Here is a 24,940-nt window from a genome sequence, read left to right on the forward strand (position 1 = left end):
AAGGAGTGTGTAATTTCAGCAGACTCGGTTCAGTATCGCAGCACCTCGGTGTGCGGACATTCTACAAACGGAATTTCGGCAAAATGAACTTTGGATTTTCCGCCATTACTTTAAAACGTGAACGCTAAAAATTTAATAGTTATGCACTGAAATAAATAATGCGTTTATCGACATACGGTGCTCTACAAACAAGAATACATTTCAGATTCTCGAGCGTGGCGCATTGCGCTTTCGTTCGTTTGTTAGTTTCGATGTTAATACTGTGCAGTGTAAAATATAATGTTATTTTCGACATCACTTGCCTTTAAACATGAATGGTAAGTTACGAAGTGTATATAGTATGAAATGGCAAGCTTTACGGAAGCTGGGAACGCATCCTCAGTACTAATGTTGTAAGTTGCTCGATGGGCGAGGGTTTCGGTGTACAAGCTAAGCTCCTGGAACGCATCCAGTTCGTATGTCGAGGTTTTGCGGCGCAGGCAAACTCTGGATCAGTTTCCAGTAGCTCGTCAGCTCGATCGAATTAATGCTGGTGAACTGCCAAATGTTTTAGACAATAACCCTCTCTTTAAGATATGGTTCAGAGTTCGACGCACAGTTACATCATACGAAACACAACAGTAGTTACGTAAACATAATGTGTTATGTAATTTTGCTTTGCACAGACGCATGCTTAGCATGTATGTTGTGTGTACGTTGAATTTCTTTCGCACTTACATAGCCAACCGTGCTAATCGGAGGTGGGGGGAAAGGACAAGAAACTAAACAGAAAAAGCAGCTTTAAAGAAATGAGTTCTCAATCCAGATTTAAAAGTGCATAGCTCCAGTGGCTTTCTAATAGCCTAATGAAGAGCGTTCCAGACGGTCGCAGTAGTACATCTGAAAGCGCGCGATTGCTGTTTCCGTTACATCATCACGGGATGGGACTGATGGCGAATAAACGAGAGCAACCCTCGTCGTGGACATGTGGTCACGTGGGGACATGTGGCGACATGTGGTGCTGGCTCAACTATGCGACTCCAGGGTTGTTCTCTCACCGCTGTAACAAAAACATTTGACGATTTACGAGATTTAATTTTGTTCGTCCGTCCTGCTGTGAGTCTGTCTTGTCAGCTGCAGCACTCACTCGAGTGATTTTCAGCTGAAGGGCTGGACGAGTGCTCACTGACTGGAGGGAGAACGAGGGAGCTATGGTATTGATGATAAGTTACGTAGTAACTGTGTGACTTAGCTAAATCAACAAAAATCTTACTACGGACATTTTTTACAATCCCAATGTTCTTGGGGTTGCAGACAGTTCCGTACTCTCTTTCATATTCCGCTACATTTTATGCACACGCACGGATGCTTTTTTTCCAAATCCACTGCTGGATGAAGGCCTTCCTCCCCATGCTTTGGCCTGTGATGAGGATTGTTTGGCCGTACTTTTCCACGCCGGTCAGTTCGGGTTGGTGAATCTGGGGGTGGGGGGGGGGGGGATGTATCCGGGACGGTTTTCCGATGTCACTCGCCGCTGATGTTAGCCGTGGATTTTGCATCAAAGTCGGGTCAACAGGTTTGCCGCGTAGTGCACTAACCACTGCCGCACTGCTGCACCCCACTTTAATCTGCGATGCCTCATGAACTCAACAAATGTCGGCGAGATTGTTGCGTTTTTCCTCTATGGTTTCCGCCATCGCCGCAGTGACACGGTCCTGGGTGTTCCCTAGGTCAGCTTAGCCTCAAATGAGTACCTGTTCCATTGTCTGAACAATCGCCACTGTGGAGGCAAAGGCGGCGAGGGCGTGGTGCTGGCCACCCACCCGCCCACCCTCTCGTGTGCCATGTGCCGGCCTTCATAGGTGCTACTCGCTAACAGCGCTCGCCCCAACAGTCTGTCAAGGTTCTTTGTCTTTGTTGTGCGGTGGCGGCAGGCGGTGTATCTGCACGTGCTGCCCCTCTACTTCCCGCGCTCACCTGAGGAGGAGGCGTGGGCGCTCTCGCTGCTGCCCTACGACATCGGCAACGCGGAGGGCGAGCCAGTGGTGGCCGAGCGGCAAATCCGCATCACCGACAAGCCGGGCCAGGTTGACAGCGGTACGACGGAGGGCTCGCAGACATTGGCATCGTAAACCGGCACTCCGAGCTAAGCCGCGTGCTTGTGCGATTCGACGCCGTGCGTTGCGAGCGCGAGAGATTAAGTTTAAATCGGTGAATCGAAAGCATCGCCGGTTGATTGCTGAAAATGAATGAAGAAGAAGGCTAAAAATGGCTCCATGACACTTCTGATTTGCAGTTGTGCAAGGGTGCCGCTATCTTTGACCATGCGATACGTCTGTAAGTTGGTGTGAAGTCAAAGTGATTTGTTGCTCAAAGGAGTGTTGAAGCAGTTCTCATCTGCTTTCATTGCCCCAGCCACTGGTGGAGAATCCACATTCCTATGACGGGGGCTAGTCACTGGAAAGAAGAATCTCTGTTGACTAGTCTCACAAAGTGGTACTCGTTTTATCCACCGCAGAGGGATGATGATGATGGGCAACCCCCGCTGAGCTACTGTCTGGCTAAGCTTGCAGCAAAATCTGTAAAAATATAAATATTGCACATGTGTCCTTGGTAAAAAAAAAACAACTCTTGAAATGTTTCCTTTATTCGCACAGATGTAGGTTTATTATTGTTATTATTACCACGCTTGTTTACCCAGGAAAGCCCGAATGGGTCTCAAGTTTTGTCTTCAGGAGGGTCCTGTGGAGTTTTTTTTTACAGTAGGGAGGGGCGATGTTGCTGCTGCTGTGTGAGCCTAATTGAGTAATTTCCTGGTAATTTATCAGCATTGGGATATTTTGGCCAATACTATGGGAGGAGACGAGAGAACCCAGGAGTAACCCATGCAGAACAGGTTGAGAACATAGGGAGAAAAGGAGCCCTCATCAGGAATCGAACCCAGGTGCTACCTGCTGTGAGGCACGAGGAGTTAACACTGCGCTCCCACCCTGGCGCCCCGCTTGATAATTATTGTCTCTTGCCGAGACACGTTCATATTTGTTTTCTAACCATATGTAAGACAAAGATTCCCTTATAGCCTCATCAGACTGTTGGAGTAAGTTCTGTTTAGCGTGCCGGCCTTCTTAGGTGAGAGGGTGACTGGCCAGCACCACGCCCGGCCGCCTTTGTCTCCCTAGTGGCAAAGTTTACACACCACACCAGGTACTCATTTGAGGCTGAGTGGACCTAGGGGAGGCCCGGGACCGGTTCAGATACTTGTCACTCGTGTTCGTGAGCGGGAATGGAACCCGGGTCGCCGGGTTCGTAGCGCAGAGCGCTAACCGCGACACCACCGCTCCCTATATATACACGTGCACCAGGTCTCACTTACAATACAGTTACTGCATCATGAACAGGATCCTACCCAGTTGTAAATAATGAATTACTGTTTATTGCAGCTCGGTGGCTGAGACTTATCTCGTGTTTACCCCAACAATTTGACCTGACCCTCAACGCACTATGAATGTAGCTCGGATTCTTATAATTCACTTGGTGGGTAGGGGGGGGCATAGCAGCGATGCATCAGTGAACCAACTCCACATTCCAAATCCAAGGAGGACAACGGAGTTACTCTGCAGGAGCATTTCGCCGTTTAATTTCAGATTCGGACTATCATTTGTGGCCAGGTCGCTTCTGAAAAAGCGTTATACAGCTCCACTGGGCCTGACCTGGTAAAATACAAAAATAGTTATTTAGGTTTCGATTTGAATATTTCGTGACCGCAGGGATTCATAGTCTTGGTTCTTTCGGTAAAGTCACGTAGAAGGGAAATAATAAAATAATAAAAATAAAACAATAAAATTATCACGACGTTTCGATTGCAACACAAGCAAAAATTTAAAACCTTTTTTCAAAATTTCTTGCTGTGGTTTTCACACCTGATGATGATTGCTTGTGTTGCAATCGAAACGTCGTGATAATTTTGTTGTTTTACTTTTATTATTTTATTATTTCCCTTCTACGTGACTTTACCGAAAGAACCAACAATATAGTTACATAGGTTATTAATTGTACTGGCGGTGTAATGTAGTGGAGTGTGGTGTGCAAGACAGATGGACGGTTTTTTTGCAGCTGTTGGGATTTTTCCAGAACGTGCCTCTTTTTTCACTTATTATTTCAAGAGTGCCTTCGCCGACACAGAAAATGCACTCGAGGGCGTGAAGTTTTGAACCGCGCTTAACATTTCCATTAATTTCCGCCGACTCGTGTCCAAAACCCTAATCACATTACCCGCCGTTTAAGGGTTGAGTGTCAGAAAGTTTTTCGCTAATTTGCCTCCGCGCTGTCAGACCCGCCGTCTCCCACTGACATGACGTCATGCGTGACTCACGCCCGCCACGCACTGACGGGCCGACACGCGCTGCCCTGCCAGCTGATATCTGGCGTGCAGAGGCAATCTGAATCATCGTCTGGAAACTGTTTATTTTCTTCAAAGGAAGCCGAGGTTGTCAATCAGGGCTGAGTGAACCTCAAGTACTTAATGTACTTGACACCGTGACTTCCCAGTAGAGTGGATAGCCGCATTAAGATTCAACAGCTACCCCCCCCCCGCATCCCCCGCTTTCCAAACCTTTCCTCCTCCCCCCCCCCCCCCCCCCAAGTGCCAGATGACAACCACTGTTGACTTTTTTGCAAAGCGGTACCCATTTTATCAACCCTGGAAGGATGGTGGGCCGAGTCAGTCCCCCAGCCCGGATTAGGAACTCGCACCCTTCCGATTGCGAGCTGCTCGCTCGACCGCTCAGCCTCCTGGCCAGATGAAGTCCAAAATAATAATTAAAAAAAGTAAAATGCTCCTCTCGTTCGTGTTCTCGTGCAATTTTCTGCATGTTGTGACGAGCCGAAGCATTGATTTAAATCCACGAATCGATGCATATTTATTATTTGTGCTTTTGTTCCCCCCTCGAACCCGAGGGTTTTCTCCGGGTGCTCCGCTTTCCTCGCACACGTGAACACTCATTTATTGGTCGATGACGCCTCTATATAGAGAGCCACAGAGCGTGGGCAGTTTTCGATAGCACCGGCTCATCGCTTGGCTGCTGCCCTTCCGCTCGTCCCGTGGATCCTCTTCGCGCCGCCTCTGCGTCGTTCCGTCGGCGCGAGTGAGCGTACACCGTGCGCTGCGTTTAGACATTGAAGTCATCACCGTTATTATTGGTATTGCCGAATAACTTTCCGAGTGTTAAGGCTCTTGGAGGGTAGCCTCGCAGTGGCCAATTGCAATCGTGAGCGGTGCCGCTCTCACATTCATTCGCAATGGAGGGGAGGGGCGGCTGTGTTAAGGTGGCGAGATGTTATCTGCCTCGCCCGGTATGCATGAGGTTGCGGTGTTCGATCCCGACCGTGACGCCCGTATAGTTGGAGTTTGCGTGTCTCTCTCTCTCTCTCCGTGGTGGCGTAGATCTTTATGCAGTGTCCTTCATTGCAAAGTCCTGCAGGCCACTGGCAGCACCTGGTGGCCTTTAGTGCAGCCCCTGACATGCAGCTCCCGACAATACACAACGTGTGAAAACACCGCCCATCATCACCATCATCATCGTGCTGCTGTCAAACCCCCCCCCGTGGTTTCAAATGCGTGGCGGCCCTAACACCGATGATGTCTTATTGGCGAAAGTGGCCTCCCTCTTAAAATTAGCGAAGCACACTGGCTCCTATGCTTTTCCACACTGTATGCCAATTCGTTGAGCTATCATGTGTGGCCGGGTCACTTCTGAAAAAAGAGCTGCATAGCTCAGTGGGCCTTGCCTGGTAAAACAAAAAAAAATTGTTTAGTTTAGAAAGCCTCAGCGCACCGGCTCGCGGAGGCCACGAGAGGCGAGCGTCGGTTATGACTCGCGTCGCTCGTCCGCTCCCTCCTGCGCAAGGCTCGGAGAGTGATGGCGCGGAGGACGCGAGCGACGACTCGGACCGAGTGGACGGGGAGATGGTGGGCGTGGGCGCCCACGCGTTCGCCCGCATGGAGGGCGACCACGACAAGCAGAGGCAACGGAGCCTCATGTCGCCGCCGTCGTCCGACTCCTGGCTCAAGGCTCACCAGCGAACGTGAGCTGGCAGCGCTGCGGGCCCTCCTTCCTCTCCCCAGTCTCTCCCCTGCTCCCCCAGTCTGTTCCCTGCTTCCCCAGTCTGTCCACTGCTCCCTCAGTCTGTCCACTGCTCCCCCAGTCTGTCCACTGCTCCCCCAGTCTGTCCACTGCTCCCCAGTCTGTCCACTGCTCCCCCAGTCTGTCCACTGCTCCCCCAGTCTGTCCACTGCTCCCCAGTCTGTCCCCTGCTCCCCCAGTCTGACCGCTGCTCCCCCAGTCTGTCCCCTGCTCCTCCAGTATGTCCGCTGCTCCCCCAGTCTGTCCACTGCTCCTCCAGTCTGTCCCCTGCTCCCCCAGTCTGACCGTTGCTCCCCCAGTCTGTCCCCTGCTCCCCCAGTCTGTCCACTGTTTCCCCAGTCTGTCCACTGCTCCTCCAGTCTGTCCACTGCTCCCCCAGTCTGTCCACTGCTCCCCCAGTCCGACCCCTGCTTGGTTAAGGGCCCCGCACTGGCTTGGCTCAGATGAGCCAGTGGAAAAGGGCTCTGAGTAGCACAAGTGCATTTGCCCCCCACCCCCTACATCCCCTGAAGGTACCAGCGCTGGCTTCGAAGGGCAAGGACCGAAGACCTGTCTGACATCGCATCACTCAAGGCCCTCTACCAGACAGGTGAAGCCAGCGTGCTCGAGCCTTCGGGTGCCTTGTTCCCCATGAAAAGTGGAATGGCCCAGTTGTGGCCGAGCAGCAGGGCCTGGCTCTGTGTTCCCCTTCTCCTGTGAGCCATGTGGCGGCGGTCCCCTCCCCCTACGTCCCTCCTGGTTCCCCTCACCCCCACCCCCTCGGCCCATCCCTCCCGCCCATCCCCCCTGTCCTCCGCTCACCCTCTCTGTCTTCGGCAAGTCGGGTGGGTGTCAGGAAGCCAATTTAATAGAATAAAAAAAATTGTTGCAACGTTTCATGTCAGCATGGGCGGGTGGCAGGGTTGGGTGGCGTTAGGCGGGGGATGGTCGGTTAGAATTATTAAGAGTTCAAATCTAAAAGCGTAATTACGTGCTCCGTGCTCGTAATAGCACAAAACGCAGCGGGATGAATGAACCGAGCGAAGCAACCAACGTGGCGGGTCGCGCAAGTCCCATTCTGCGGCCTCGCCACGCAGTTTCACCGACTTGAACCGGATGTGGAGGGTTGGGGGAATCTCGTAGGCCGTAGATCCTTCACGTTGGGGCGATGTTCAGAGCCACATCAGTGAAGCCACTAAAAACGATGCGCAGAGTTCCCCCCTCCCCCCCCCATGGATTCCAAACAAATTCCACCCTGGCAATTCGACTTCTAACCCCCCCACCTCCTGATTTGAAGAGGGTGTCGTCATCGTTTTCCCTGAGTAGTTTTTGCTTTAAGACATTTGGTGCACGTATGTTTATGCGAGAGAGAGAAAAAAGCATAGTTGGGGAATCGCAATGCGTTCTTAGAACTTTTTAGCGCTGGATTGTGAAAGAGTTAGACAAATGTATTCTTAGTCTGTCACTGGTTAGTTTATGCGATAGAATGAACGACGCGTGTGAATGTGCGTGCGTGTATGTGGGGAGCGGTAGTGTAGCGGTTAGCGCTACGCTGCGCTATGAACACGGCGACACGGGTTCGATTCCCGCTCACGGCCAACACTAGTGACGGTTATCTGAACCGGTCCCGGGCCTCCCCTTAGGTCGACTCAGCCTCAAATGAGTACCTGGTGCGGTGTGTAAACATCGCCACTAGGGAGACAAAGGCGGTCGGGCGTGGTGCTGGACACCCACCCCCTCGTGTAGCGTTCGGGCCTTCATAGGTGCTCGCTAACAGCAGTTGCCCCTACAGTCTGTTAAGGCTATACGGGGGATCTATGTCTGTTGTGTATGTGGGGAGTGGTAGTGTCGCATTGAGCGCACTACGCTACGAACCCGGCCGCCCGAGTTCAATTCCCACTCATGGCTAACACCAGTGAGAGTTATTTGAACCGGTCCTGGGCCTCGCCTCGGTCGATTCAGTCTCAAATGAGTAACTGGTGCGGTATGTAAACATCACCACTGGGGAGACAAAGTCGGCCGGGCATGGTGCTGGCCACCCACCGCTCTTTATAGGTGCTACTCGTGAACAGCACTTGCCCCAAAAGTCTGTTAAGGCTATACGGGGATTTTTTTTTTCGTGGGGAGTGGTAATATAGTGGTTAGCGCACCGCTCACGAAGATGCTGGCCACCTGAGTTCAATTCCTGTTCATGGCCAGCATCAGTGATGAATATCTGAACCTGGTTCTGGGCCTCCCCTGGAGTGACTCGGCCTTAAATGAATGCTTGGTGCAGTGTGTAAACGTCAGCATTGGGGAGACAAAGATAGATGGGCATGGTGTTCGCCACAACACCACCCCGTCGTGCTCCTTTCCGGCCTTCACAGGTGCTCGCTAATAGCACTGGCCCCAACAGTCCGTATATCTAGTCGGGAGTGTGGTGGGGCGGAGCGGGAATCATTACCTTTTGCGTTCATTTGTTCACGGCGCGAAATTGAATCGTCGCTCCATGAAATAACAAAAAAAAATAGCATCGTTTCGTGGAAGCGAATTTAAGAAAACTTTACATTTGGAGTCTTGAGTCTGATCACTAGGCAACTGCCTTGCGTGCGCGCTATCCCAAAATAAACCGCGTGGCGACACGCGGCACCGTCCGCTCGCTGCGTTTGTTCACGGCCGGTCGTGCGTGTACCGAGCGTGGAAATCGAAGCGCTGTGGTTTGATACGCGCAGGCTTTCGTGGAGCGAAGCACGCGTGCCATGCCGTGACGATTCGGGTAAATGGGATAGCGTTGTGCTTTTTATAAGAGTCTTTCGTACCAGTAATGTCTCCTCTAACCCGGCGCTGTCCTCACAATTAGGGCTTGCCAGTTGAACGACACTCGTGTCCACCTCCCGCCACCGGTGGCCAGTCTTGAACTTCCACGCTCGATTATTATCCGTGGCCTCCGGTTCACCTTAAACGTAACTTATTCGTCCTTGACGCGATAAGGCAATCGAGACGAAGGCTATCTTTTTCGAAAGGGGGGGTCCCGTCGCCAAAGTCTTGTTGAATGTGCTTTATATATCGTTCCTTTCGGTCGCCTTGATGAAATCGTAAATTAACCCCCAAGGGCTTTTAGAGCAAAGAAACAATAAAAAAAATCATCCTCCATTGCATTTTTTGAAAATGATACAGAGTGAAATGAATACACTTGGCCACATCATCTTAACGATTTATTCTTGTGAAAACAGCCCCCCATAGCTTCTAATGCAATCAAACTTAATTAACCGGGCGTCTTGGCATCTCACGTTGTAAAAAGGTTCCACCCACACACAGTGTCCGCTAATTTACACAAGCCATTCTCCCCGTAATATGTAATTGACGTGAACACCACATGATGGATGATTATTCCAGTGGGAGCATCTCTAGCCGTAGATGGGAAGTCATGATGATCTGAATATTTTTCTGGATTTTTTTGAGTATATATTAAAAAAAAAATTTTATTGAAATGTTTTTTTCTGAATATTTTCAATTTATTTTAAATATTTTATACATTTATGTTTTTTAGTTTAAAATATATTTATTTTAAATTTTAAATTTTTTTCTCTGGATCAACCACTGCTGGTTGGTGGTGGTGTTGATGGTGTTAGTGGTGGAGCGGGAGTGTAGCTCTACGAACCCAGCGACCCGTGTTCGATTCCCGCTCACGGCCAACACCAGTAACGAGAATCTGAACCGGTCTTTGGTTGACTCGGCCTAAAATTAGTACCTCGTGCAGCGGTGTGTGTATACATCACCACTGTGGAGACAAAGGCTGTCGGGCATAGTGCTGGCCACCCACCCCCTCGTGTGCCATCCCGGCCTTCATAGGTGCTCGCTAACAGCACTTGCCAAAACTGTCTGTTAAGGCTATACGGGAGATCTTTGTCTTTGTTGGTGGTGGATGGGTTGGCTTAGACACTGTCTGTTAAGGCTATACGGGAGGTCTTTGTTGGTGGTGGATGGGTTGGCTTAGACACTGTCATTCTGTGGGGTTACAGCACAGCGATAACCCCGTAGACTCGTAGGCGAGACCACGGAGTTCTGGTACGGGTTGCCAGCACATGAGACACTGTGCCCACCCACCCGCCCACGCTTGAAATGCCAGACTAAGTGAATGGTCTGTGCATGCCCATTATGCAATCATTCACTGCCCTCAATTTTGTACACTACACTCGCGTGTACGTGTAACATGAGTGAACATGTATACGTGGTGCGGTGGTCAGCGCGGTGCGCTGTGAACCCGACCACCCGAATTCCATTCCCGCTCATGGCTATGATGACTGGGCGAGCAATATCTGAAACGGTCCCGGGCATCCCCTGTGTCGACTCAGCCTTAAATGGGTACCTGGTGCATTGTGAAAACCTCAGCGCACTGGAGAGACAAAGGCAGCCGTGCTCGGTGCCGGCCACAGCGCCTCCTTGGTGCTGTGGCCGCCCGTCATAGGCGCTCTCTTAACAGCACTTACCGGAAACAGTCTGTCTGGGGCGCCATGGTGCCGAGATGTTGACTTCCTCGCCTGGTATGCAGGAGGGTCGTGGGTTCGATCCCGACCCTGACGCCTGTATATTTGGAGTTTGCACGTTCTCCCCGTGGTCGCGTGGATTTTTCTTCAGGTCCTGTGGTTTTTCCCTCCCAACATTTAGAAACACGCTGCAATACATTACCACATGATAAGCCACTTCGTTGAGCTATCATTTGCGGTTAGGTCGCTTCTGAAAAAGGGCTACATAGCGCAGTGGGGGCCTTACCTGGTCAAATAAAAAATAGTTTATCGTTGAGTTTACATGGGGAATCGTTTTTTGCTTATCTAATACTTATTATTAACAGTTATTATTATTAACAATGCGTACGTTTTTGGAATGCGGGCAAAAGCCCGATTGGAACGGTGGCCGAAGAGCGGGCTGAGGGTCATTTGACACGCCACAAAGATGATAACTAAGCACCCCAATCTGGCAGAGGCAGGATCCGTGAGAGCGCCCAGCCGGAGAAGAGAATTACAGCCGCGCTGATTAAATTTCCACGTTCTGCTGCGAAATAATAACGCGGAGCGGGCAGTGGATCGGGGAGCACGTCCGTAATATTTTGCCGCCACTTAAAGCGGTTCCATTAAAGCGCATTTTCTGGTAAACAATGAAGACTCAAGCGCGCATAATCTCCATATATATAAAAGGCAAAGTTGTGAATATGTGTTTCTGTTCAAAATGTTTAGCGTACTTCCCGACATGCAACAAACTGGAAATTTACCATGCGGGTACTTTCCAGACTGTACACCATGCAAAAATTATAAAAATAAACTTTTTTGGGGGGGGGAGCTCAATAATGCATGTATTTTTTTGCACAGCAAGTGAGCTGTGACGTCAAATCTGTCACATGACCCGTGCATGTGGAAGCGTAACGCATTGTAGTGTAGCGGTTAGTGCGCCACGCTACGAACCCGGCGTCCCGAGTTCGATTCCCGCTCACGGCCACCACCGGTGACGATTATTTGAACCGGTCCTGGGCCTCCCCTAGGTGTGTGAACATCGCCACTGGGGAGACAAAGGCGGCCGGGCGTGGTGGATCCAAGTCCCGGGCGAAGCCGGGTAGTACAGCTAGTGGAATAATAAAGACAAAGCCATTACAGGAGAGGAGGTGACCGGTGGGCGAGCTCTGGTGTCAGAGCACCGAGTCGGAGTTGCCCAGATCCTGTGTTCGAAACCGAGGCTTTCGAATGTGGCTGCTGCAAATGTCCATGTGATGACGATGATGATGTTGATAAGCCACTCTCGTTGAGCTATCATTTGTCGTGGCCAGGTCGCTTCTGGAAAATACTTTACCTGGTATGATAAAAAAAATTGTCCAGTTTTATTTGTACGTATTTTAAAAAGTTATTTGTTTACCTTTCCTCCAATTTGCACTCCGATCGTGTGTTTGTATTGTGTGTTGTTGTAACGTTCTGACCCACCCCTACTGGACATCTGTGAGCTTCATAGCTCATCGGATTCCCGCAGTAAAAACAAATATTAACATTCTGCGTTGATGTTCTCAGCCTGGTTACCAGTGTACTGGACACACATTGACTTACATATATAGACCGTTAGGCACGCCTCGAGACGCACCAGACACTTTACATAGTCTCACTGTCTCCACGTGTGGTAATTACCAAGCAGTAATTAATTTAAGAAAATTAACAAAAGGAAATACAAACGGGCGCATTTAAGAAACCGTGGGTTGCTGCAGGTTGCCCAAGTCAAAACCATACACCGTGTGTAAGATTCTTTAAATTCGTGTGTAAATGCCACTGGCTCTGAACAGCCAAACTAATAAACTTATCAATAGCCCTAGCCCTAATAGTACGCAGGGGGTTGGTGGTGGGAAGCGTTCCAAGCCCTCTTGAACGGCTCCCTTGTTTTATTTACATGTCTAATCAATATTTGTATAGCTAGGAATCGTGGGATTTTGGGCAAAGACGGCTACACAGCGTCGGCCAAAGTCTCCAAGGTGGTTTATTTATTTCTTTACTTTATACGTGTCACTCGAAGGAAAATATCACCTTTAAAATGCTGACCTTTTTTGCTGACAGGTGGCATGTTTATGAGCTTTGGTTAGCCCCGCGCACACTGCCTGCTGAGTTCGGTGATTCATTGGCTCTGATGTATACAGTTTAGCACATGTGAACGGCACCCGGGTTTATTTGCTGATTGCGTATTATATGATATTGTGAGGAACTCCGACCCTGTATCGTAAAGAGGGAAGGTCCCTTTCCTGCAGTGTTGGTGGTTCGCAGGCATTGATTTCAAGCACGCCCGACTCTGCTGATGAAACACTGAGTGTTGAAAAGCCGGTCAAAGAGTGCCTTGATTCGGTGCTGCTCAAAATTATCCACACCCAGGAGGCCATGCAGCTGATGCATTGTGTGAGATGAACTTTTATTGTGAACACGTGCAGCGATGGATGTGTTATCTATTTCGCAGTCCATTTGCCGTGCTGTCTAGCTTATGGGAGGGCGCTGCCTTGGCAATCCAGAGGTCGCCGGTTCAATCTCCTGGCACGGCAGCTGGAACAGCGGTGTGCAATTTTCTTAGATTCCCCCCCCCCCCCCGCTCCTGCCTCCGTCCTCCCAGCAGTATCAACGGGCAGGTCGTGTTTGGTGATGTTAAATGCGGATGCTCCCAACTTCGAGTAGGTAAAATACCCCGCAAGAGGGGCTCTCTTAGAGATCAATCCAGGGGAGATTCTTCCGCCAGCAGTGGCGTGAGCAAGCAATTGCGGGCCTGCACCTTTTCCTAGTTGTTGACAGTGATGCACTTTTAATACCAGAAAAATAACAATAATCATACTAATAATTTGAAGCACTTCGTCAATCCACTATAAGATAATGGCCTCGCCAGGCAGTGTATCGACAATGAGGGTGGTTTAACCATACTTCACCACGCTGGTCAGTGGGGTGGGGAGGGGAGGTGAAAGATGGCGACGGCCAAGACCAATTCAGATAACCACTCGCCACTGACGTTAGCCATGGCTGGAAATCAAAATCGGGTCGCCAGATTCACTGTGCGGTGCACGCACCCGCACTCTGACATGACGGCATCCAGTGCTGCTGCATGAATATTGAAAGGAAATGAATGAAAATTGGCGATCGTTAAACTGTGTTGGGGGATGCTTGAGTTGTACCCAAATTGTAACTTCATTGTACTGACAAAAAATAAAGCTGCATTTTTTGTGGAATATTCGGCGGTCATTTTTTATAAAATTGTCTTCATATGAATCAGTGTGAATGTTCTGCAGGCATGTCTTCCGCTCGAGAACTTTGAATTTCGTATGTCGTCTCCTAGAAATATGTTCTCCATCTCCTGTACAAAATATAAAATCGTCGATATTTAAAAAAAATTGCTCTCTTTGTGCGTTCAAATTTCATGTTGAAATTTATCCTAGCCTTTTGCCTGTCCAAGGACAGGTGTATTGCAGTAAATCTAAATCTGAAACTTGCAAGCGAAAAGCGAACAGCGACGTGATATTAATTGCATCAATTCGTGTGGAGTTCGTAAGGGCGCGGTGACACAGACTTATTTCATTTAAAGTTTATAATCCCTTGTTCATCATGACGTCCTTTTTACTTTGATGTCTCAATAGCGTCACGGAGATCGCGTGACGTGAGGGTTCTGCCTTTGTAGTGAGGGGTGTAAGTTGACGCCGAGGAGGGGGGAGGAGGCGCCTCGACCCCCCATGTGAAGTGACGTCAGCCACTAATTATTATGAATGAGGGGGGGGAGGGTGCTCCATGTGGAGTGACGTAACCTGTTCATGATTTTGATTTAAAGCTTTCGTGACTGCAGGGATTCATATTCTTGGTTCTGTCGGTAAAGTCACGTTAGAAGGGGGAAAACAATAAAATAATTAAAATATAAAACAATAAAATTATCACGACGTTTCGACTGCACCACAAGCAATCATCATCAGGTGTAAAAACCACAGCAAGAAAATTTTGAAAAAAGTGGCATTTTTTTAATGTTAGCACCACGGAGAGCGATTTGGCAGTTATTCAGATGGACGATTCCATCTATGTTCGGAAAAGAGGAGGGGGGAGATGAAAATAACGGATGTGGTCTGAAAGCCACCGTAAGCGTGAACAATCAATTAAGATCCGAAATGGTTTATTAAATCCTTCCAATGATTGCTAAACCAGAATCCATCTTCTCGGTTGAAATTGTCTCTGTGTTTGTATATGTGGATAGCCTCATGAACGAATCTCTCATGGTAGCCAGATGGCTTGCAGATAACCTCTGTCTTGGAGAAGTCAATGTCATGTTAGCCTTCTGAATTATAACAGTGATCTGCCACGGCCGAGGTGTTGGTCCTACCGTGTTTTAGGTCTGCTTTGTGTTCACAGATGTGGTCCGAGACATGTCGTTTGGTTTTTCCAATGTAACTACTACCACAGAGGCAACTTAGTTTGTAGACGCCAGGGTACTGTATGTCCGTAATCGCATCATTTACAGACAGAACCAGATCACGGATTTTATGTAATGTGTTGAATCGGACTTGGATCTTGTGTTCATTCAAGATTTTGGAGATCTTTTTTGTGATCCCCGCAATGTAGGGTAAAGTGATGGTTTTGAATGGCTCCTCAAGAGGGTCCTTCTTCATGGTTGGAGTGATAGCTTTGTGGATTGTGTAGTCAGAGTAACCATTAGCCTTAAGAGCTTGGTGTACGTGCTTGAGTTCACTGGCTATGTGTTCCTGGTCGGATATGCATTGGGCTCTATGGTGCAGAGTCTTGATGAGGGAATTCTTCTGGGATGGATGGTGGTGGGAATCCGGTTTCAGGTAAGCATCCATATGGGTAGCTTTCCTGTAGACAGAGTGGCTCATTGAACCATCAGGTATCTTTTTTATTAGGACATCCAAAAAAGGTAACTTGCCATCTTTTTCGACTTCCATGGTGAATCTGATGGCTGGGTGTATGGAATTGATGTGGTCGAGGAATTGGTCTAGAGCAGATCGGTCATGTGGCCAGATGACAAAAGTGTCATCCACGTACCTCTTCCATAAGGTTGGGCGCAGAGTGGCAGTCTGAATGGCGTCAGTCTCAAATTTATCCATGAAAACGTTGGCTACAACCGGAGATAGGGGGGGGGGGAGCCCATTGGGGTGCCCTCAGTTTGTTTGTAGAAAGTTCCATTCCAAGTGAAGTATGTATTGGTTAAGCAGTGTCTCACCAGGGGGGTTACCTCAGTGTTTAGTCCTTGATGAACCAAGTCTTCAATGATTGCGATGGTGTCAGGTACAGGAACTTTGGTGAATAAGGAAACTATATCAAAACTCACAAGCAGGTTGTCTGGGGACAGGGAAATACCCTTGATTGTCGATACCAGGTGAGTAGAATTTTGTACCGCAGAGGTGGTTTTTCCAGTGAAAGGCCGCAGGATTTCAGACAGAAAACGAGCCAGTTTGTAGGTGGGGGAGTTGATAGTAGAGACGATGGGACGAAGGGGTGTATCTACTTTATGTATTTTTGGTAAGCCGTATAATCTCGGTGACCTGGCAGCAGAAGGTTTCAACGAGAACTGTTTGGTTTGATCAATTAATGCGGTTGAATCAGAAATGATTTTGTTGGTTTGTATGACGAGGCTGTTGGTGGGATCTCTTTTTATTTTTGTATAGCTGCCATTGTTGAGTAATTCTTTAATTTTGTTGTTGTATTCTATTTTATCCATGATGACAGTGGCATCGCCCTTGTCGGCTGAGAGGATGACAATGTCATCCCCCTTTTTTATTTATGTAATTCAAAACGCTCATCTTTGCTGAGGTTGCTAGCTGGCGTCTTAGCGTTTTTGAGGGTTGCAGCGATTTCAGATCTTGCTACGTCTGCACCGATGTGACCCAGGCCCTTGAGAGCCACGTCTACTTGGGCAATGATATCATTAACTGGTATGTGTTTAGGTGTGACTGCAAAGTTTAGCCCTTTAGCTAAAACGGATTTCAGACCATCGGAAATAGATTATTTATGAGGGGGGCTGGTCGATGTGGAGTAACGTCACGAGCGTTGCACACAGACATTATTGGTTCATTAATGGGGGGGGGGGGGGTGTCCATTTGGAGGATGTCACCTGCTCATGATTATTAATGAGGGGGGCTGTTCGATGTGGAGTGACGTCACCCACTCATGATTATTAATGAGGAGGGGTGGGGGGGGTATCCATTTGGGGGACATCACCTGTTCATGAATATTCATGAGGGGGGCTGGTCAATGTGGAGTGACGTCACGAGCTTTGCACACAGACATTTTTGGCTCATTTTGTAGGTAATTATGGGGGGGGGGGTGGCCTTTTGGAGGATGGCACCTGCTCATTAAGAGGGGAGGGGGGCTGTTCCATGTGGAGTGACGTCACTTGCTCATGATTATTAGTGGGGGGGTACTCCATATTGAGTGATGTCACCCGCTCATGATTATTAATGAGGAGGGGTGTTGGGGTGTCCATTGGGAGGACGTCACCTGCTCAGGAATATTAATGAGGTGGGCTGGTCGATGTGGAGTGACGTCACAAGCGTTAAGGACACACATACCTGGGTGATTCATAAATTGATTCTTGTGTTAGGCCACGACAAATCCTTTCGGAATCATGACATTTGCTGCGAAAACCTACGTGTTAGGTAATCATAATGTAGGGCCATTCAACAACCCGCGGCTGGATGAAGGCCTCCATCGGGCCTTGTTAGTCACGCGGATCGTTTGACCATACTTCACTGTGCTTGCAGGTGGAGTCGCAGGACCGGTTCGGATAACGCTCGCCAGTCCTCTAGTCCTCAGGGAATGGCGGCCAGGCTTTTACGTGAATCTCTTAGAGCTTGAGAAGGACTTCTGGGTTAGGTCACGTATTTGTAAGTGTGTTGTGAACCCGCCACCACCCGACACAGCCAACCAGTAAGGTTTGTTGCGTAAACAGAACTAATTATATTACGAATAATATTGAATGACGTTGGTCGCGAATGCCTTACGTGTGAAACTCTTAAATTGTGTCGTTATTACTGATTGTTTTTTTTTCGGTAAAGTCACGTATGTAGAAATACAATAAGATTATATTACTCCATATTTTATATTACTCCATATTATTGTATTTCTACATACGTGACTTTACCGAAAAAACCAATGAGTCATTTATGCAGTCACGAAAGCTTTAACTCTGCATCGTTATTATTGGCAGCCTTGATTGATCCACTGCTGAATGAAGGCCTCCCCAAGCAATCCGCCACCTCTCGCACGTAATCTCGTGGCGATGCAGCAGGTCGTCCAGAGCCTGCTCACGAGTTGATTTCACCGCTCCCATCTCCCCAGTGGACAAAGTCTCATTTCTACAGAACTGCTTTTTGCATTTAGTTTCATTGTTCTTTCCACTAACTTCCTTTGTCTGTCTCTTGCAACAGTAACTGTGCCCAGCTGTTTCTGTTCAGCCTCTTTGAGGCGCACACTCGTATTTAGACGCTGCTGTATGGATCTAGATTGTTATTGTCTCTGCTTTTTTCATAGCCCACACGAGTGGACTCAGAACTGCATCGCTCAAACTTATTTTATCACGCGCACAGCGTACTCGGGGAATAGCAATTTGTGGGATGCAAGATGCCTTGTCTAGAAGTCTCTCACAGCTCTCTTCGAAACATTTATTTTTGTTGACTTCTTGCCAGGTCCCCCTCACAAAAGAGGTTTTTTAACATCAGAATCTTTATTTAGACTGAAGCAATCCGATGAGCTATGAAGCTCTTTTTCACAGATGTCCAGTGTGGATGTGTCGGCAGGTTAACTCTTACGAGCAAGATGTCTGGTGAGTGTGGAAGGGTAAACCTAAATAGCTTCTCAGTGGAGTCTCTCTAGCGCTACCTTGAGTGGACGTTCTTCCGCCCGCGGTGGAGGGACAACGCTGTCGCAGGGCTGTGCCTTTGCCATGTGCACATTCCCATCGCCTTGTGACGGGGAAACAATATTTAATACACTAACGTTGTGAGTAATAGCCCTTTCTTTAGAAGCGGAGGGAGAGGGCAGAAAGGTTGACTGACAATTCTGGAGATTGCCCTGTGTAGTTTAATGCCTTAAAAAAACACACAATGGTGTCACAAGAACAATGGGAAATTGGAATAAAATTGACACCGGGACATTTTGGAATTGACGTCCAATCGTTTCATTCCGGGGGGCCATTGTCAAATGCGGTCAGCAGCTGTCGGACATTCCTTCTGCCCTCTGTCTTGTCTGCGGAAGGGATGTTGCCTGAAACATTAGCCTGCTATACATTTATATTTCAATTTTTTTGTCTCTGATCTGCACGTACGGCTCTGTCAATCCACTCCTGGATGACGACCCTCACGCCACGCAGGGTCCACGCAGGTTTTTTGACCATACTTCACCACGCTGGTCAATGCCGGTTGGTGAAGGCAGGGAGAATATACGTACGTTAATATATATGTTAAACTTCTTTTGCACCGTATGTAGCTTCCGAGGTCTGACAGGATTGGGCGCGTTCTGAACGATTGGTAGTAGGATTTTACCCGGTGTCTTCCGTCTTCAGTGGGTGAGGGTGGTACGTGTGTGGGCTTTTAATTTGTGCTCATATCCGGCGCAAGCTCCTTAGTCTCGTAGGCATAATTACTAAATTGTGTTAGTTTTAATATTCAAACTAAACCGAAGCAATTAACTGCGTAATGAGCATTTGACCTGGCCCAGAGCTAGTTGACCTTCGCGAGGATTTTAACGAGGTCACGTCGATAACATTGGGGGGGAGCGCACTTGGGAAAATAATTCTATAATTCAAAAAGCAGAATCTCATTACTTTTCTATTAGTCCTCTTTGTCTTTCCTCTTATTTTGCTTTGGCTATTCTATCGGCGTCCTGTTATCAGGAGATGAATACTTTCCTACTCAGAATTCTCGACCCGAAATGAACGAACCCTTTTGCCCCGAGAACGTTTAGAGTAAAAGGCCCGGTGGCAGACGACATCACAAATCTCGCTTTTGTGGTCCACGCCTGACTGCTGATGAGACCCAAAAGGTCGAACGCTCACCGAGAGCTAGCCCCGCGTAAACAATTGCTGCTGGCTGGGCAATATTGGTCTGGAAAACCGATAGGTTGACGGGATGATACATATCTTTTGTCGAGGAGATGAGGGAATGTCTGTTGTTTTTAATTCACAATGCTCCAGAAGGACACGAGTTGACGAGTTTTGATTGAGCGCCCACCCCCCCCCACCCCCCCTCTTGTTTTCCGGGCACAGGGGCCCGGTCCACGACGGTCCGCGTTTACAACGACCCGCGATTGCGACGGTTTATATTAACCGCCACCACGGATCGATTTACTGCGCGGAGGCTTGATTTACGAACACGACTCCGAACACGTTTGAACAGAGTCAGTCTGCTTTTCCCGATGTGACTCGGCGCATTGAGCTTTTTTTCTTCTCGAGTTGTTCTCGTGGATTTTTGTTACCTTTTAAACCCCCCCCCCCCCCCCGTTCAAACACGGCCAATAAAAGTAAGAGCCCTACGGGTCAGAATTTCTATCGGCCACGTAAAAGTAAGAGCTTTGTAATCGTGACGGTCTTGTCGTCGTGACGGTTTAATGACATAGACCTTAAACTTACAACCGCGTGGCCCAAACACAACAGCAAACATGGGTCATTGTAATTCGGCTTTGCCGAGCCCTCCCAGTGTAGGACCCGACTGAAAAAGAGGATTTGGACTGATTATGGGTTTATTATATTGACTGTGTAGATACATCACTCCCAGCGGTGCCGGCTCGGCATATCCAAAAAGATATCAGCCACCCCAAGAGCCTTCCAACCACCTCTGCCTACTTTCATGCGATTGACAATTTTTTTTTTATTTTACCCGTGACCACGGGGGGAGAGAGAGGATCGCGAACTCCAAATACACAGCAGGTGTCGGGGTCGAGATCAAACCCACGACCTCCTGTATACCAGGCGAGGTATTTTAACGTCTCACTGCTGTGGCACTTGGCTAATTCTTCAGCGTTTGCTTCTTCTTCCCTTCCTGCGGTCGTGCGAGGCACGTGCGGTGCGTGGCGGGGTTGCAGGCGTGCGAGCCGCGTGCCGCTGGGACAAGTCTCGGCCTCGGCTGCAATAATGACCCGTCGCCCCTATCTGCCTCCTGCAGGAGTGGATAACTATGGGCGTCCCGTGGTTGTGATCGTGGGCAGGAACATTCCAATCCCCGTCATCGATCCGGAGAAGGTAATGCGCGAGCGGGCACGTGTGCTGGTGCGCGGGCGGGCGGGTGAGCTGTTAGGGTGCGCTGGTGAGCGGGCTGGTGAGCGGGCTGGTGAGTGGGCTGGTGAGTGGGCTGGTGAGTGGGCTGGTGAGTGAGCTGTTAGGGTGCGCTGGTGAGCGGGCTGGTGAGCGGGCTAGTGAGTGGGCGGGCTGGCGAGTGGGCTAGTGGGAGAGCTGGTGAGTGGGCCGGTGAGCCGCCTGGTGGGCTGGTGAGTGGGCTGGTGAGTGGGCTGGTGAGTGGGCTGGCAGACTTCGCGGGCGGGCTGGTGAGCGGGCTGGTGAGCGGGCTGGTGAGCAGGCTGGTGAGCAGGCTGATGAGCGTGCTGGCAGGCTTGGCGGGTAGGCTGGTGAGCAGGCTGACGGGCCAGCGGACTAAGGTAGGGGGCCGGGGGGTGGGCGCGGCGAGTGGCGGGCAGGTGGGCGGGCGACCGGGCGCCGCTCGTGCGCCTGAGATTGGCTTTCGCGACGCAACTTTTTACATTAAGGGGGGCGGGGGTGGGGTCGGCGGGTGCCGTAGGGGGAACCCGGTGAAGGTTCTGCCGAGGTCGATGTGATTCGGCTTGCACTGCCGATTCCCTTCGCAGCCAGATTGTCCTCCCCCCAGCCACCGCCACACAACCCCCCCCCCTCCCCCCTGCTATTTTTAGACCTGGCAACAGCAATAATAATGGGACGCGTGTTTGAGATGAGAACCCTGTTTTTGGAGCCGTGAAGCCGGCTGGGGTTTGATGGACAGAATGGCCTTTTCCTACTCTGTGGCTTGTTATTGCGCTTTTGTGTATACGCAAGTGTGGTGTGTGTGTTGTGTTTCTGTGCGTGGTGCGCCTGCGTTAATAGCAGAGAATGGTCTTGTAAAGGCGAGGTTCGATTCCCGCTCACGGCCAACACCGGTGACGGATATCTGAACCGGTCCTGGGCTTCCGCAAGGTCGACTCGGCCTCAAATGGGTACTATATTTTTGTGTGTGTGTGTCGGGAAAGGTCCTGACAAGGATTATTCAGGTACGCTGAGGAGAGGCTTGCGGAGCCCCAATGTGGTTTCAGGAAAGGGCGGTCCTGCACAGATGCAATATTTTCTGTCCGTCTGCTACATCTCTGCTTTATTGACCTGGTCAATGCCTATGATACCATCAGTAGGCCTGGGCTCTGGGTTGTTCTTCATGCTTTCAGAGTCCCTGACAATCTCACAATCATTCAGGATCTTCATGATGGTGAGCAGGCCCGGGTAAAACGATGTGGCCGATAGTCGGAGCCATTCTCTGTTCACCTTGGGGTGCGACAGGGATGTTCTCTGGCTCCCACATTATTTAACATCTATTTCGACCATGTGGTTTGTGAAGCCTTCGATGGCTGTACCAGAGGAAGTTCCATCTGGTACAGATACAATGGGAGGCTGATCGATGCCCGGGTGCGGTCAAGGGATGGCTCCCTATTGGTCAACCATGTTATGTATGCCGATGATCTGGTGATTGCTGCTCACGCAGAGGAGGAGTTAGAGGCGCTGCTGCTGAACCTGGAGCGTGCCCTTTAAGAGGTTGGCCCTTACCATCATCTTCACCAAATTTAAGCACCTGCTTTGGTATTTTGTACCATCAGACACTCCACCCCCACAACTTCGAATTGGTAATGGGGCAGTTGTGGAGAGAGCACACTGCCATATCTGGGCAGTGTGCTCATGACCGGCTCCGGTTTGACAGCAGAGGTCTCACTTCGAATCAGTCAAGCGGCTTTATCTTTTCATCGGCTGCGTAACGCTGTGTGGAAGCTACCTGGTTTGTCGCTCCACATGAAGCTTCAGGTCTTCTCGCCCACAGTCTTGCCGTCCTTTCTCTACGCTGGCCTGCCTGCGATCCATCCTGGGTTTAACCAGGCTGGATTGTGTGAGGAGCTCACAAATCCTTGAAAGATCTGGACAACGTCCCATCGGTGAGGTCCTCCGGCAGGCAATGCTGCGTTGGCTGGGTCAAGTAGCCCTGCATGCCTAAACAGCTTTTATTCGGCCAGATATACGGGGCTAAACGGGCACGACACGGGCTAGAAGATGGAGTGATGTGGTACAAGAGGAGGTGCAGCTGATTGGACTTGCTGATGACTGGTACCAGCGGTGGAAAGATTGGCCTCTGGAGGAGGCTCGTGAAGGACGCCACTGGGCAGTTGGAGGTAGTCGCCCTCCAGCAACAACGTAGGGCAGAGGAGCGACGCTCACAACAACGAGCGGCGCGCCGGGCGGCTAAAACACAGCAAATTGGCACAGTAGGGGGCACAGGTGGTGCATCGGCCAGTCATCTCAGTCAGTCGACCCATGGAACCTGGGTCTGCCCCGCGACCTCCTGCCGGCGGGCGTTCGACACTTCACGTGGCCTTAACGTGCACATAACCTTAACATGCACATAGTCTTAACGTGCACATAGCTTGGCACAAGCGCTGTGGTGTCGTCACCGCCACTTAGTGGCAAATGGCGGTTGTTGTTATTGTGCACTTGTTAGTGTGCATGCACGTGTGTTTTAGTGTGCGTTCACATATGTGTGTGTGCACGCTTGTGTGTACGCGCAGGCGTTTTGAGTTGTTCATGGTTAGAGGATGGCGATGATTTTGAAATGTTCATTCTGAGGCTCCAATGCTTTGTGTGGCTGCCCCTTTAACCATCACACATCCGTGGTTCTGCACATCTCTTCCCAACTGGAAATTAGTGAAAAAGAGCTTCATAGCTCATTGAATTCCTCCAGTATAAATAAATATTCTGATTCCGATTTTGTTCGTGCCCCACCCCACCCCCCTGGCCACGCGCCCTCTTGCCATGCCCCTGGCTGAGTAATCGGGAAGTGTGGCGGCCGCTGTATGGCCTCGGTCATCACCAAAATAAACCCCCAGCTGATTGAATCACGAGAACGGCCCCCACCAGATTGCGGTGGTGGCCGCGCGGAAGCCTATCTGATTAGCCGCCGGGGTGTCATTACGGAAATTAGTACCCATCTATCCGTGGGAAATTAGGAAGTGGCAATGGTAAAATAGTTTAAGTCCAGCCTCGTAACGTTGATAACCGTCCCTGCCTTCGGTTGGCTGCTGCTGGATTTTCTGCAGCTTGCAGTGTGAATTTAGAAAATGCTATTTTTTTTTTAAATTAGGCGACGTAAATATTCGTCAAGGCAGTCTTCATTTATTTTGTTAAATCTTCGAGCGCGACGACGATGGTTGCGATTGCCACCGCAATCAGGGAGCAGGGCGCGGCTACCGACTGTGACGGGATGAAGTTAACGAGTCTCTGAATGAAGATTCGCTCCAAGAGAGGATTTGGTAGGGCGGCTCGTGACTGCAGCGCACCAAAGGAATGCCGCACGTGGAAATTGTGGCTGCACTGTGGTTAAAAAAGGGTTGACTTGAGTTTCCATGAATGACCTTCAGGCCACCGCAATATAATATGAAAGACGCCATGCCACCTGATTATGCACAACCCTGCCAACCCACGCCCCTCCAGTTGCCAGAACATTGCTCCCTGGACAGAAGCTCCATTCACTTGCTGTCCGCATATGCAGCTGCCTCCTTGATGAACACATTGTCGGCAAGATCACCGATTCTGGTCGTCAGGCCTTCAAATGCTGAGCACACACACATGGGGCATCTCTTAACTTCACCACACGCCTTGCCGAGTCTTTGGGCTTTAGTGAACCAATGATTATGCCGATTAGATGCACTAATATCTGATATGGCTATTGTTTGCAATTGTATAACATAAAAAAGAGGGCCGGATATGGGTAGTCGGAGATAGCTCAAACCCCCTGACACTAACAAGTGGACCAGATTCTTTAAAGATTTGAAACAATGGTGCAGGTTTCTTAATATCCTCCCCGCCACTGTCCACCCAGCAGCGGGCATCACGGTGGCGAGATGTTAACTACCTCTCCCGGTATACAGGAGGTCGTGGGTTCGATCCCGACACTGACGCCAGTTGTATATTTGAAGTTTGCGTGTTCTCCCCCATGGTCGTGTGGATTCTCTGGGGTCCTCTGGATTTTTCCCTCCACATTTAGAATCAATGTCAGGCGTTTGGAAAAGTTAGCTGTTATGCATTTTTACGTGATAAGCCACTTC

At 49.7% G+C, this 24,940-nt stretch overlaps 1 protein-coding gene across 3 annotated transcripts in view; it reads left to right on the top strand.

The window, feature by feature from the left end:
- The window catches only part of GDAP2 (ganglioside induced differentiation associated protein 2), a 121,882-nt gene that overhangs the window by 55,168 nt on the left and 41,774 nt on the right, over nucleotides 1–24,940 (top strand). For 2 of the 3 annotated variants that reach the window (XM_032973587.2, XM_076074942.1), the window contains exons 7-10: nucleotides 1,914–2,076; nucleotides 5,886–6,063; nucleotides 6,635–6,711; nucleotides 20,740–20,816. In XM_032973587.2, coding sequence (XP_032829478.2) covers nucleotides 1,914–2,076; nucleotides 5,886–6,063; nucleotides 6,635–6,711; nucleotides 20,740–20,816 — 495 coding nt within the window. The remainder of the gene's footprint in view (nucleotides 1–1,913; nucleotides 2,077–5,885; nucleotides 6,064–6,634; nucleotides 6,712–20,739; nucleotides 20,817–24,940) is intronic. The other variant, XM_076074943.1, reaches the window with a different exon arrangement.

Source organism: Petromyzon marinus, chromosome 51 (genome assembly GCF_048934315.1).
Source record: "Petromyzon marinus isolate PM22_M1 ecotype Great Lakes invasive population chromosome 51, UKy_Petmar_22M1.pri1.0, whole genome shotgun sequence".
In the NCBI taxonomy this organism is placed as follows: Eukaryota; Metazoa; Chordata; class Hyperoartia; order Petromyzontiformes; family Petromyzontidae; genus Petromyzon; species Petromyzon marinus.